The sequence below is a fragment of the Silene latifolia genome, unplaced genomic scaffold (assembly GCF_048544455.1).
Source record: "Silene latifolia isolate original U9 population unplaced genomic scaffold, ASM4854445v1 scaffold_604, whole genome shotgun sequence".
In the NCBI taxonomy this organism is placed as follows: Eukaryota; Viridiplantae; Streptophyta; class Magnoliopsida; order Caryophyllales; family Caryophyllaceae; genus Silene; species Silene latifolia.
The window spans coordinates 12,590-26,384 of record NW_027413513.1 but is presented as its reverse complement, the minus strand read 5'-3'; the positions used below and the strand labels follow the sequence as shown (position 1 = coordinate 26,384).

The 13,795-nt window shown below is 40.9% G+C and overlaps 1 protein-coding gene across 1 annotated transcript; it reads right to left on the bottom strand.

The window, feature by feature from the left end:
* Positions 1-938: 938 nt before the first annotated feature.
* LOC141639914 (uncharacterized) lies at positions 939-13,095 on the bottom strand (the record flags this gene model as incomplete). Its single annotated transcript, XM_074448892.1, has 2 exons — positions 12,814-13,095; positions 939-1,823 (listed from the first exon to the last, which is right to left on the bottom strand). Coding segments are annotated over exons 1-2 (1,167 nt in total), but the record flags the coding sequence as incomplete, so codon positions are not given.
* Positions 13,096-13,795: the final 700 nt, after the last annotated feature.

The window sequence follows — 13,795 nt, the reverse complement described above, 5'->3', positions numbered from 1 at the left end:
ACGCGTGTCGATTTTGTGACTTAAGAAGTCGGGTCTAGAAGTTTAAGGGAGAAGGAGGGGGCGGACTCTCGCGTGAGTTTTTTGGTTTGTGAAGGGTGGTATTTATAGAGAAATGTGGGATGGTAGGTCGGTTGAGTTTGTTTAGAGGCTAAGCAGACAAACTAAAGAGGCGCGAGCTACCTTGTGATACAAATGGGTGTATTGTCCTTTTCAATTTGGACGTGGCCTTTGCTCTATCCCTTGTTTGGTTTGTTTGATATGTGGTATTCATATAAGTTGTCGTGTAACAATATGGGCATCTAATAAGATGATTTTGGGTGTTACTTGAGGTGGGTGTTTTGTGTGCTTGACTCGGGTTTGACCCGTGTGAGTCGGTATTTGAATTTCGAGTCGGTTTTTTGCCCGGTGTTGGTTTAGACTCTAAATAGGGTCATTTTAATGGAAATGACATGATAAAGACATTCATGGAATATTTTTGACATTCGGGATTTGGGTTGACTCAGGTTTACTCGAGTTGCGGGTTTCTGAGTCGGTTTTAGGTCTGAAGAAGGTTTTAACTCTAAATAGTGTCATTTTAATGCAAATGAAGTTAGAAAATCATTTATGAAATCATTTTTCATATCCGAGTAGTGCATTAAACCGTCTGATGTATAGCCAATACACGCACGCATATCAAAAACACGTTATAGTTCGATCATCATCGGGTGGTTTTTGGGAGGTGCAGAAACTGGGTATCTACACCCTCCCAGATACAATGTACCCAAGGCCACTTCCTTAACTATAAAAGTGCACTTCTCTAACTTGCCAAAGAGTTTCTGTTCCTTAAGGATGTTGAACACAGCTTCAAGATGCTTGAGATGTTCGAAGAGTCACGCTGCGATATCAAAATGTCATCAAAGTAAACTACAACAAATTTTGCCCAAACATGGACTCAGTACCTCTGTCATCAACCTCATGAATTTGCTAGGGGCATTAGAGAGCCCAAATGGCATAACCATCCACTCATAGAGGCCATGCTTAGTCTTGAATGCAATTTTCCACTCATCTCCCTCCCTGATCCTGACTTGATGGTAACCCTGTCTGAGATCTATCTTTGAGAAGACAGTGGCTCCACTAAGCTCATCCAACATATCATCCAATCTTGGGATGGGAAACCTATAATTTACAGTAATGTTATTGATCGCTCTACTGTCAGTACACATCCTCCAAGTCCCATCTTTCTTTGGTACTAGCAAGGCAGGCACTGCACATTGACTCAGTGATTCCCTCACAAATCCCTTGGCCATCAGTTCTTCAATTTGGTATTGCAGCTCTCTGGTTATAGTGGGATCACATCTATAAGCTGGTCTGTTAGGCAGCACAGAACCGGGCACCAGGTCAATGTGATGTTCAATCCCTCTCAGTGGGGGTAACCCACTTGGCAACTCAGCTGGAAAAACTTCCATGTACTTCTGATTCAGTGGTTTAACTTCTGCAGGAACCTCATTGCTCTCTTCTTTCTGAACTTGCTTTGACAGCATAACCACTATAGGTTGTTCTTGCTTGATTTCTTTTACCATAGCTACTTCTGATAGAAATAATACACCATTCATCTCCGCGGGCATGTTGGGACTCCCATAGTTTCTCTGGTTTGGTGGCAAGGGTGTCAAGACGACTTTCTTGCCATTGTGCTTAAAACTGTAAGTGTTGTCCATGCCTTGATGAGTAGTGTTCCGGTCAAATTCACATGGTCTTCCCAATAAATGATGACAGGCATCCATGGGCACTACATCACATATTACTTCATCCTTGTACACCTTCCCAATGGAGAATGACACAATGCACTGTTTGTCAATGATACGTGCATTTTATATAGTCTTTTTAGCCTATTTTATGCACGTATTTCTATGCTTTTATCGTGGTTTTATGCTACGAAATGCCCCGAATATGCTACTTTGGTGTATTTCGTCTTAATTGCAGGAATGAATCCAAAAGTAGTAGAATCAAGCCTTTTACCGCTCATTTAGCATGCATTTGGAGGAAGAGATGATTTGGAGCGGGAAATATTGCTGTCTTGGGATGCGTGAAGGTGTTTCGGGAGCTAAAAGGACAAGTCAAGTCAAACTAACGAGAATGATGAGCTGCTGAAGTCCAGTTCCACTCGATCGAGGACATTATTAGTCGATCGAGCAGTTTCTTGCTGGGTTTGCTCGATCGAGTGGTTTCAATCCACTCGATCGAGTGGACTTTGCTACGGGTTGGGCTTTTTAGCTCTAATTCCGTCATTAGGTTTAATCCTATTCCTATTTTCTTATAAATAGGAGTAAAGGTTGTCATTTGTAATCATTGGGGGATCACCAGACGCTACTCTTCTCCCTATCTTTGCTATCACATTACTTTTATTCTCTCATTTTCGGATCAATAATTGAGTATTAACTCTTTCTCCTCTTTTCTTCTTGTTTATTTATGTTTATTTCTTCTTCTTTATTTCTCGTTTCCCTTTAATTATGCATAGCTAATTCCCCCTAGTATGTTAGGATTAGGGAAGCCGTGGTAGCATGCTTTAATTGTATTAAATAGATTAGCCCATGATAAGAATTGTATTAGGCAATTTAACTGTTATCCGGTCGAATGAATGCATGCAGGAGACCATAAATCTAGTTAACCCCGACCTAGATCGAAAGATTGGAAGGGAAGGCTTGCTTAATTACAATAGGGTATAGCAGTGAGGGCGAAAGTTAAGCTGTTTACGCTCTAGGGCGGTTCAAGGACCGAAAGGTGACGACCATGGCTCTTCTTATCAATAGTCTAATCGCCTTAGTATTCTCGATAATATAAGATCTGATAGCTGCCACGGTGGACCGACTCCTAGCATACTCCCTTTCTCTTATTGTTAATTTCTCTCATCTTTTTCCCTCGCTTTAGTCTCTATTTAGTTAAATCAATTCAAAACCCCCAATTGTGACATTTAGACGGATAGAATAGACAAATAGATAGTACACCGCCTCCCTGTGGAGATCGACCCTACTTACCGCTGACTTCTGTTAGTTGTACTTAGGTATTTTATTTTTGGTACGAAACGACAGTATCAGTCAACTCTCACCTCTGACCCTTTGGTCAACTGACACGTATGTCGCGTACCTGTCAAAAATACCAACTGGCTCTAACTAATATAGCTAGGGAAGTCGGGTCGAATCCACAGAGAGGTAGGAAATTGTAGCTTAATCTAAGTTCGTCAAGGTAACCAAATGGGGGGTTTTTAAATATAATGTTCTAAACTAATAAGAATAAGGAAGAGAAAATAAGAGAAAGAAATTAATCAGATAAGGAGAAACACCTAAGACAGACGGTTCACCATAATCATTTAGTCAAGTAATCTAGGTCTCAGGTCAATGCAAATACGGTCTAAGGGGTAACGAACGTCAGCTTTTGGTCCTTAATTCACCCTAGAGCATAAATAGCTTAGCTTTCGCCCTCACTACAATACCCTATTGCTCGCTACTAGTCTCGCCCTTTCCAACCTTTCGGTCCAGGTCAAGGATCACTAAGATATAAATGTCTAATCGCGTCGACTCAATCAGACAGATACAATTAATTGCAGCATTTAAACAACAGAGATTATACCCGCATTAACCCAATAAATCGATTACTATTCCCTCATGATTATGGATCCCCTATAGTCTTATCAGGGGGGAATTAGCTACTCATTACCATCGAATTAACAATAATGACAAATAGATAATTAAAACTAAACATGATGATAGAACTAATAAGGATTGAATTAAAGCAATTATGATAACAATTAAAAGAGGGAAGGAATTTAAGCAATAAATAAGATTAAAGATAAAAGTAGAATAATAATACCAATCGCAAAATCCAAATCCGAGTAGCAAAGTGTAAAGGAAGAACAAAAATCCAAGAACAGTAGTCTTAGGTAGAGTAAAACGAACGTGAGAAGAGAAGAAGAAATAACGTAGTCCCCCTCTTCTCTCTTATACGAAAAATCCATGTTAAAACCTAATCTATGGACTAATTACAAGAGCCCATAAGATAATTAGGCGGAAAAAGTCTTGGGAAGGACAAACCACTCGATCGAGTAGAAATAAACTACTCGATCGAGCAAATGAACACCAAACCACTCGATCGAGTGGTAATAAACCACTCGATCGAGCAATTCATGCAAAATCTCCTCGATTGACTTCTTAAACTGCTCGATCGATCAATCTTGAGTATATAAAGCATTCGATCGAGTAGTAAACTATTCGATCGAGCTAATTAGGCACGCTAGACTTTGAAACCCTTCCCGAATCCAGCTCACGCGTCTTCCAAGTGTTATATTTCCAAACTCCGGCTCCTCATTCTCCATAAATGCATGCAAATGGGACGGATTTAGGCTCGATTTAGCTCCTCTTTGGTCAATTCCTGCAAATTACATAAAACGAACCAAAGTAGAACATTCGGGGGTATTTGTAGCTAGATGCTACATAAAAAGTACAGAAATGCGTGTGAAAATGAGGTAAAACCTTATATAAAAGACACGCATCAAATCTCCCCAAACCAAACCTTTGCTTGTCCCCAAGAAAATATGAATGCAACTAAGAATAGACAATGGGACGGGACCAACGCATCAGCTACAAATCACCCACTAGAACCAATTTAATGCAACAGCTGACAAAGTGGCAAGTGAGGAGTGCAAACGAGTTAAATCAATGTTTCAAACTTACTGAACTGTCGACCTTGCAAGACTCAAAAGATGTCGGACTCTCACGGGCCGCTCGTCACTCAAAATTAGGCACAAGGTAAGTATATATGTGAGAGATAGAAAGAAGTAAGACACTCACCTAACTCGACCTTATAAGAGCATGCATGCAGTTAACATGAATAAAGTCTCTACAACCGCACATATGCATTCCAACCATACAAATGACCAAGACACATGCCGAGGACTTACATTTGGGTAAGTGAGGTAATGGGTAAGAAGGGGCTTAGATGAATTTGGATATGTGGAGTTAATAGCCAGGCTAGCAACAACGGATCCAAACATAAACTGCATCCCAACTTTGTACTCAATATAACAAGATGAAATGGTGCAGAAACTATGCACTAAACTCACAAAACACCAAAAACTCGTCTACTCCCCATAAGATATAAGTGAAACATGGGAGTGAAAGTCATTATCCAATTTCTTTTTCTTTCATATGATTTTTTCTTTTTTTTTTCTTCTTATTCCGCCTTTTTCTTCTTTTTTTCATTTTCGTTCTCTTTTTTTTTCTTTTTCATTCCATTTTTTTTTTCTTTTCTTTTCATTCCCTTCAATTCTTCCACCATCTTCTGAAATCAGATAAAATAACCATATTGCAATAAAACATCCCAAAAACTACTCGTCACTAGCTCGGCTAGGGTAGGAAGTATTATAGAAAGTAGTTAAAAGGACAAAAAGGCAATTTGGCTATGTGGAGCTCATGGGTCGAATGAAGTAAAAGGGAACTGCCTCTCCTAACATGTGTCACCATCCACAGACCGAATGCATACAGGTATTAAGAAGACTAGACTCATGCTTATGCAAATTGATGTTACATGCCTTAAAGAGAGTACTACTCACATCCTAAATGAAACCGGTCATGAATGTCACCAGTTTATAAAGTTCTAACCTCAGAATGTAATGTAGCTTGCCGACATAATGAATCAAGTCTATTTGATCAGATAAGAGAGAAACAAAAACTCGTAGATTATGCACATAATCACGCCAACTAAATGTCAAGAGTATGCAAGGCTCAAGTAAAGATTCAATGTAGCGTCAAAGTTCAAACGTCCCGACTCAAATTAAACGTGAATTTTTTGAATTTTTGAAATTTTGCTAAATTTTTTGAATTTTTATGATTTTTGAATTAATTAAAGCAACAATGCATGCGGAAATAAATAAACGTGCAAGCAGAAATGCAAGAAAACATGCAGACACATATATGGATGCATACCTCCCCAAACCAAACCGTACAATACCCTCATTGTACTAAAAATAGGGAAAGAAATGCAAACTAAAGGGAAAAGGAGAAGTGGAGTCGGAAAACTTACAAAACGTCATAAGGAGGGACCTCCCCAAACCGACCATGAACATGGGAGGTCAAAGAAAGTCAAACAATAGTTCCATAGACGTAAATCGGGGTGGAAGACATAACTACTCGATCGAGCAACTTGGAACAGCTCGCTCGAGTGAATCAAAGGAAGAACTCGATCGAGTAGAAAACAGCTCGATCGAGTGGATGCGTTTTCTGCTTTGGTCGATCGAGTAAAAATACAACTCGATCGACTGACAAATACCTCAAAAAGAGCTCGATCGAGTAGAAAACTACTCGATCGAGTGAAGTAACCTCAGAAAACACGCATTTCAAGGCACGGAAGCATAAAGAGTTCGTAAAATAGCGTCTAAAGTTCAACATAAAGCTAAAGAAAAATAAATAGTTCAACAAAAGTACAATAAAACAATCAGGGCTGCCTCCCGAGAGCGCTGGTTTATGAGGTCCCGCACGACCTTTCTCGGCATCAAATGATCAGGCGTCAAGCGTGTCGAAATACAAGACTTCAACACGATTGTCTGTTTCATTCGCCTCGTGGTAATGCTTCACATATTGGCCATTCACTTTGAACCTATGACCTTCGGAATCTTCGAGCTCCACGGATCCAAATTTGGTAACAAATTTGTCACCGTATAAGGACCACTCCACCGGACTTGATTTGCCAGAAATAATCTCAATCGGGCATTAAATAGCAGACACCTTTACCCAACATGAAACTCCCGAGGTAGAATTCTCTTGTCATGCCATCTCTTCGTCTTTTCTTTGTAAATGCGCGAGCTATCATAGGCATTAAGCCTAAACTCTTCCAACTCATCTAGCTGCAAAAGACGATTCTGACCACACAACTTAGGATCATAGTTAAGCTCATGAATTGCCCACCAAGCCTTACATTCCAATTCAACAGGCAAGTGACACGATTTCCCATAAACTAGCCTATAAGGTGATGCACCAATTGATGTCTTAAAGGCGATTCAGAGGCCCATAATGTGTCATCTAACTTAAGACTCCAGTCTTTCCGTGATTTAGAAACTACCTTAGACAAGATCTCTTTCACTCACGATTGGAGACCTCAACTCGACCACTAGTTTGAGGATGATACCCCAAACCTCGCCTGTGTTGGACACCAACTTTAGACAGAATAGAAGTGAGTTTCTTTTCTTTAAAATGCATTCCCCATCACTAATGACGACCCTAGGGACACCAAATCGGGGAATATGATCTTTTAAACATCTTTATCACGGTCTTAGCATCACAATGGGGTGAGGCAATTGCCTCAACCCATTTTGACACATAGTCTACTGACCACTAAGATATACCTCACATTACCTTTATCGGATGGGAACGGTCCTTGGAAATCAATGCCCCAAACATCGAAGACCTCAACCTCTAAGATGCCGTTTTGTGGCATCTCATGTCTCTTTGAAATGTTCCCCGATCGTTGGCAAGCATCACAAGTGAAACAAAAGACTTAGCGTCGGAACAAAGAAGGCCAAGAAAAACCAGATCGAAGTACCTTAGCCACGGTACGCGATGGACCGTGGTGACCACCATATGAAGAGGAGTGACAGCCCTCCAGGACTACTTTGTTCTCCCACTGTGGAATACACCGTCTGTAGAGACCGTCTGCACATTCCTTAAACAAGTAAGGATCATCCTGTATATCGCTTAGCGTTATCTGAAAACGCTTCCTCTGGCGATGAGAAAGGTCGGGGCGGCGACTTGCCACCGACAACGAAGTTAGCTATATCTGCATACCAAGGTTCTTGGTTAACAATAGATGATATAACAGCAATTAAAGTATCGTCAGGAAAAGAATCATCAATAGGTAGAGAATCTTACCCTTCTTGTCGCATCGCGACAAGTGATCAAACTACAACGTTTTCACTCCTTTCTTATCCTTAATCTGCAAATCAAACTCCCGATGGAAGAGTATCCATCTCAGTAGCCGTGGTTTAGCCTCCTTCTTAGGAAGGAGATGCCTCAAAGCTGTATGGTCAGTAAAAACAGTGACTTCTGACCCAATTAAATAAGTACGAAACTTCTCTAAGGCATAAACTACATTGGCGGCTCTTTCTCAGTGGTAGTGTACGTCACTTGAGCCTCATCCAGAGTTCGGCTCGCATAGTAGATAGCATTCAAAGCCTTGTCTTTCCTTTGGCCTAGCACCGCTCCTAGTGCATAGTCACTCGCATCACACATAATCTCAAACTAGCAAGTCCCAATCGGAAGGTCAGTATGATCGGCGCAGAGACTAAAGCCTCGCTTTAACTTTGTTAAAAGTGAAAAGACAATCATCAGTAAACACAAAAGGGGCATCCTTAAGTAGCAACTGTTTAAGTGGTTTAGCAATCTTTGAGAAGTCCTTGATGAACCGGCGATAAAAGCCAGCGTGACCAAGGAAACTCCTCACCCCCTTAACATTGACAAGAGGTGGTAATTGCTGAATCACTTCCACCTTTGCTTTATCAACTTCTATTCCCCTATCAGAAACTAAGTGCCCTAAGACAACTCCCTCATTGACCATAAAGTGGCACTTCTCCCAGTTCAGCACAAGGTTAAGCTCAATACAGCGCTGCAACACTTTCTCAAGGTTAGACAGACAGTTAGAAAAATCTCTTCCATATACACTGAAATCGTCCATAAAAACTTCCATGATAGACTCAATATACTCTGAAAATATCCCCATCATGAACCTTTGAAAGGTGGCAGAGGCATTACACAAACCAAAAGGCATCCTGCGATAAGCAAAAACGCCCTGAGGACAAGTAAATGTAGTCTTAGCCTGATCGTCTGGGTGGATAGGGATCTGAAAGAACCCTGAATACCCGTCTAAATAGCAGAAAAATTTATGAGAAGCTAACCTTTCTACCATTTGATCAATAAAAGGAAGGGGGAAGTGATCTTTCTTGGTGGCGGCGTTGAGCTGTCTGTAATCTATACACATCCGCCAACCAGTCACTACTCGAGTAGGTATTAATTCATTCTTTTCATTCTTAACAACATTTGTCCCTCCTTTCTTCGGGACCACCTGTACTGGACTTACCCATTTGGAATTACCAACAGAATAAATAATACCTGCATCTAGCAGCTTCATTACCTCAGCCATCACAACATCCCGCATCTTCCGGTTCACCACACCGACCACATGTCTCGCAAGGTTTGTGATCTTCCTCCAGCTCTATCCCGTGCATACAAATATCGGGACTAATCCCCTTAATATCGTCCAAAGAATAGCCCATTGCTTTCCTGTTTTTCTTAAGTCAAACTAACAAAGAAGTCATCATCATCATTAAGCTTGGCACTAACAATGACCGGATATTGCTCTGTATCGTCTAAGAAAACATATTTAAGATGAGAAGGGAGAGGCTTAAGTTCCTAGTACCTTTACCTCAATGGAGCAAAGAGTGCTAATCATTTGTTCCACTTGCTCTCCCTCATGCTCATCCAAATCATCAACAAGCAAATCCAATGCAGCGTCATCGTCGTCTGGGCTATCTGCACACTCATCAAAAAGCATAAGGGCTTCTAGTGGGTCCTTCATAAAAGAACCCACCGAAGTCATAAATAGACTCATCAATAGTATCAACCGAATAACAGGTATCCTCTATCATTGGCCGAGCTAAAGTGCTAGACAGACTGAAAGTGATCGCGTCATCCCCTCATCGCAAGAGTCAAACGCCCTTGTTTGACATCAATAACGGCCCCAGCTGTACAAAGGAATGGTCTTCCTAAGATAATTTGGGTCCGGGGTGTCCTCACTATATCTAAAACAATGAAATCCACTGGAATAAAGAGCTTGCCTATTTTCACAAGCACGTCCTCTAAGACACCTAAGGGCTTCCTAACAGATCTATCAACCATCTGTAGGGTAATGTTAGTCACTTTAAAATGACTCATGTTCGGGCTTGCAGACGAACGGGCATGACGCTAACACTGGCTCCTAAATCGCAGAGGGCCTTATCAATAACCATGTTGCCTATAATACAAGTAATAGAAAAGCTACCCGGGTCTTTCATTTTAGGTGGACCCTTATTTAAAAGCAAATTACTAGACTCTTCCATAAATGAAATCGTCTCAAACTCGCTTAAATTTCTCTTACGCGTCACAATGTCTTTCATAAACTTAGCATAAGTAGGTACCGAGTAACAAGTTCGGAAAAAGGGACGGTTACAGGAGGTTCTTCAAGATGTCCACACACTTACCGTCTCGTTGCTCGATCTTTGCGTCCTTCGGGACGACCTGGGAAGGGCACCCTGGTAGCAATGAGTGTACCCGCAACTTTTTCTTTACCTTTATCAATGCGTGACGTGTCCACAAAGCAGGGAAGATGACACGGTAGCGAATCGAGATAGTAAAATAGGGTCTCCGCCACTTCTGGTACTCGATCGAGTACTTTTATCACTCGATCGACCATTCTCTTCTTCTGTTTCACTCGATCGACCAGTTTATCACTTGATCGGTGATTTCTTCAGCAAACTTACTCGATCGAGTAAGAATATCACTCGATCGACCAACATCAAATTCTACACTACTTGATCGACCAGTATTTTCACTCGATCGAGTGATAGGATGAATTAATTCACTCGATCGAGTAGATAAATCACTTTCGATCGAGTGTCTTCAAAGACACGCAGACAAGCATTTCGGCTAAAAACTCATCCAAATCATCCTCCGGGGTATCTTCAGCTGTTGAAACCCCGTCTTCTGGTACTTTTGGCTCTTCATAAGTAAAGCCAACTTGTAAATTCGTTGCACTAACTGAATTTCATGTCGGTAGAGGCTCGGCTTGGTCTTTCGTGAGTGTTAACTGCGCGACTTGTCCATCAATTTCGTTATGACCGTGTCTTTCCTATTGCATTTCTCATCACACTGTTGTGACATGCTCATCACAAAGGATTTTAATTCAGCAATTTCTTCATTTGCGAGGAGAAACCGCCACAGACCGGCGTAGAAGGGGCAGAGACATTCTTTATTTCCTCATACAATTGAGAAAAAGGAACTCCTTGCTTGTATTTCCGATAAGCAAGGACACGCTCTACACTTGCCATGCATCCAATAGGGTCATGCCCTTCCTCGCCACATCTACCACATGGCTCTATATGCTCAGAAATCGTAGGCATCCTGGCAAAAAGACTTTCAAAGCAACGACTAACCTGCAAAACTAATCAAAACTTTGTAGAAATGAGATCAGCCTCAAGGAATAAATTCCTTGAGACGAGAGACAAACTTAATTTAAGCAACAAAATTGCGCCACCTCCCCGGCAACGGCGCCAAAATTTGACACGTCTGTCGCGTACCTGTCAAAAATACCAACTGGCTCTAACTAATATAGCTAGGGAAGTCGGGTCGAATCCACAGAGAGGTAGGAAATTGTAGCTTAATCTAAGTTCGTCAAGGTAACCAAATGGGGGGTTTTTAAATGTAATGTTCTAAACTAATAAGAATAAGGAAGAGAAAATAAGAGGAAGGAATTAATCAGATAAGGAGAAACAGCTAAGACAGACGGTTCACCATAATCATTTAGTCAAGTAATCTGGGTCTCAGGTCAATTCAAATACGGTCTAAGGGGTAACGAACGTCACCTTTCGGTCCTTAATTCACCCTAGAGCGTAAATAGCTTAGCTTTCGCCCTCAGTACAATACCCTATTACTCGCTACTAGTCTCGCCCTTTCCAACCTTTCGGTCTAGGTCAAGGATCACTAAGATATAAATGTCTAATCGCGTCGACTCAATCAGACAGATACAATTAATTGCAGCATTTAAACAACAGAGATTATACCCGCATTAACCCAATAAATCGATTACTATTCCCTCATGATTATGGATCCCCTATAGTCTTAGCAGGGGGAATTAGCTACTCATTACCATCGAATTAACAATAATGACAAATAGATAATTAAAACTAAACATGATGATAGAACTAATAAGGATTGAATTAAAGCAATTATGATAACAATTAAAAGAGGGAAGGAATTTAAGCAATAAATAAGATTAAAGATAAAATTAGAATAATAATACCAATCGCAAAATCCAAATCCGAGTAGCAAAGTGCAAAGGAAGAACAAAAATCCAAGAACAGTAGTCTTAGGTAGAGTAAAACGAACGTGAGAAGAGAAGAAGAAATAACGTAGTCTCCCTCTTCTCTCTTATATGAAAAATCCATCCTAAAACCTAATCTATGGACTAATTACAAAAGCCCATAAGATAATTAGGCGGAAAAGTCTTGGGAAGGACAAACCACTCGATCAGGTAGAAATAAACTACTCGATCGAGCAAATGAACACCAAACCACTCGATCGAGTGGTAATAAACCACTCGATCGAGCACTTCATGCAAAATCTCCTCGATTGACTCCTTAAACTGCTCGATCGATCAATCTTGAGTCTATAAAGCATTCGATCGAGTAGTAAACTATTCGATCGAGCTAATTAGGCACGCTAGACTTTGAAACTCTTCCCGAATCCAGCTCACGCGTCTTCCAAGTGTTAGATTTCCAAACTCCGGCTCCTCATTCTCCATAAATGCATGCAAATGGGACGGATTTAGGCTCGATTTAGCTCCTCTTTGGTCAATTCCTGCAAATTACATAAAACGAACCAAAGTAGAACATTCGGGGGTATTTGTAGTTAGATGCTACATAAAAAGTACAGAAATGCGTGTGAAATGAGGTAAAAACCTTATATAAAAGACACGCATCATCAACCATCTCAGCTTGTATGGGTTTGGGTGGTCCTGGGTAGGCAAGCTCAGCTTACTAACCAAGGTAGTGGAAGCAACATTACTGCAGCTTCCTCCATCAATTTTTATGTTACAAACCCTTCCCTGGACTGTGCACCTGCTCCTGAAGATTAGGGACCTCTGGTCAGCTTCCAAAGGAGCCTGTTGAGAGTGCATAACCCTCCACAAGACTAAGCTATGTCCTATGTCAGGGGGAGCAACAACTTGTCCTTGGCTTGACTCCTCTTCTGTTTCTTCTGAGACTACAGTTTCATCCTTCTCATACTCAATGAGACCCTCCCTTTCCCACTCTACAATCTCCATCACGGTAAGAGCCCTGTTAGAAGGACAGACCTTTCTAAAGTGACGAAACCCTTAGCACTGGAAGCATCTTATCTTATCTCTTGTCATAGCAGGATTGGCTTTTGAGGTTAAATGTGCCTTCCCCTTGTCTTCTGTGGTTTGGGTTGTTGGTTTAGGTATCTCAGTGATCTTAACACCAGTATAAGGTTTGAATGTTTGTCCTGGGAGTTTGGGTGTTAAAGGTTTCACCTTTCCCAGTTTCTCAACTCTTAAAGCTAGGTTGCCTGCTTCATCAAATGACCACACCTGCTGCATCCTTACCCTGCTAGCAATCTTAGGATCTAGACCCTCAACAAACCTAGCAATCTTTTGCTCAGGTTTTTCAGTTACCTCACATTGCAGGGTTAGCTGTTCAAAGCTCCTAAGATAGGCCTCAACAGTTGTAGGACTTGCCTTAACCGAGTCGGTTTAATAAAAATGTCTTGGGTATAGTCTTTGGCTATAAATTTCTCTTTTAATTTCTTTTTTAACTTAAGCCAAGATCTAATTGGTTCCTTACCATCTCTAATCCTTTGGTGTTTCATGCTTTCATACCAAATAGATGCATATCCTTTGAGTTTTAAGATGACAACTTTAAAAGCTTTTCTGTCATCATAACTTTTAAACTCAAAGACTCTCTCAACAGATCTAAGACAGTCTAACAAATCCTCAGGATTTAAAC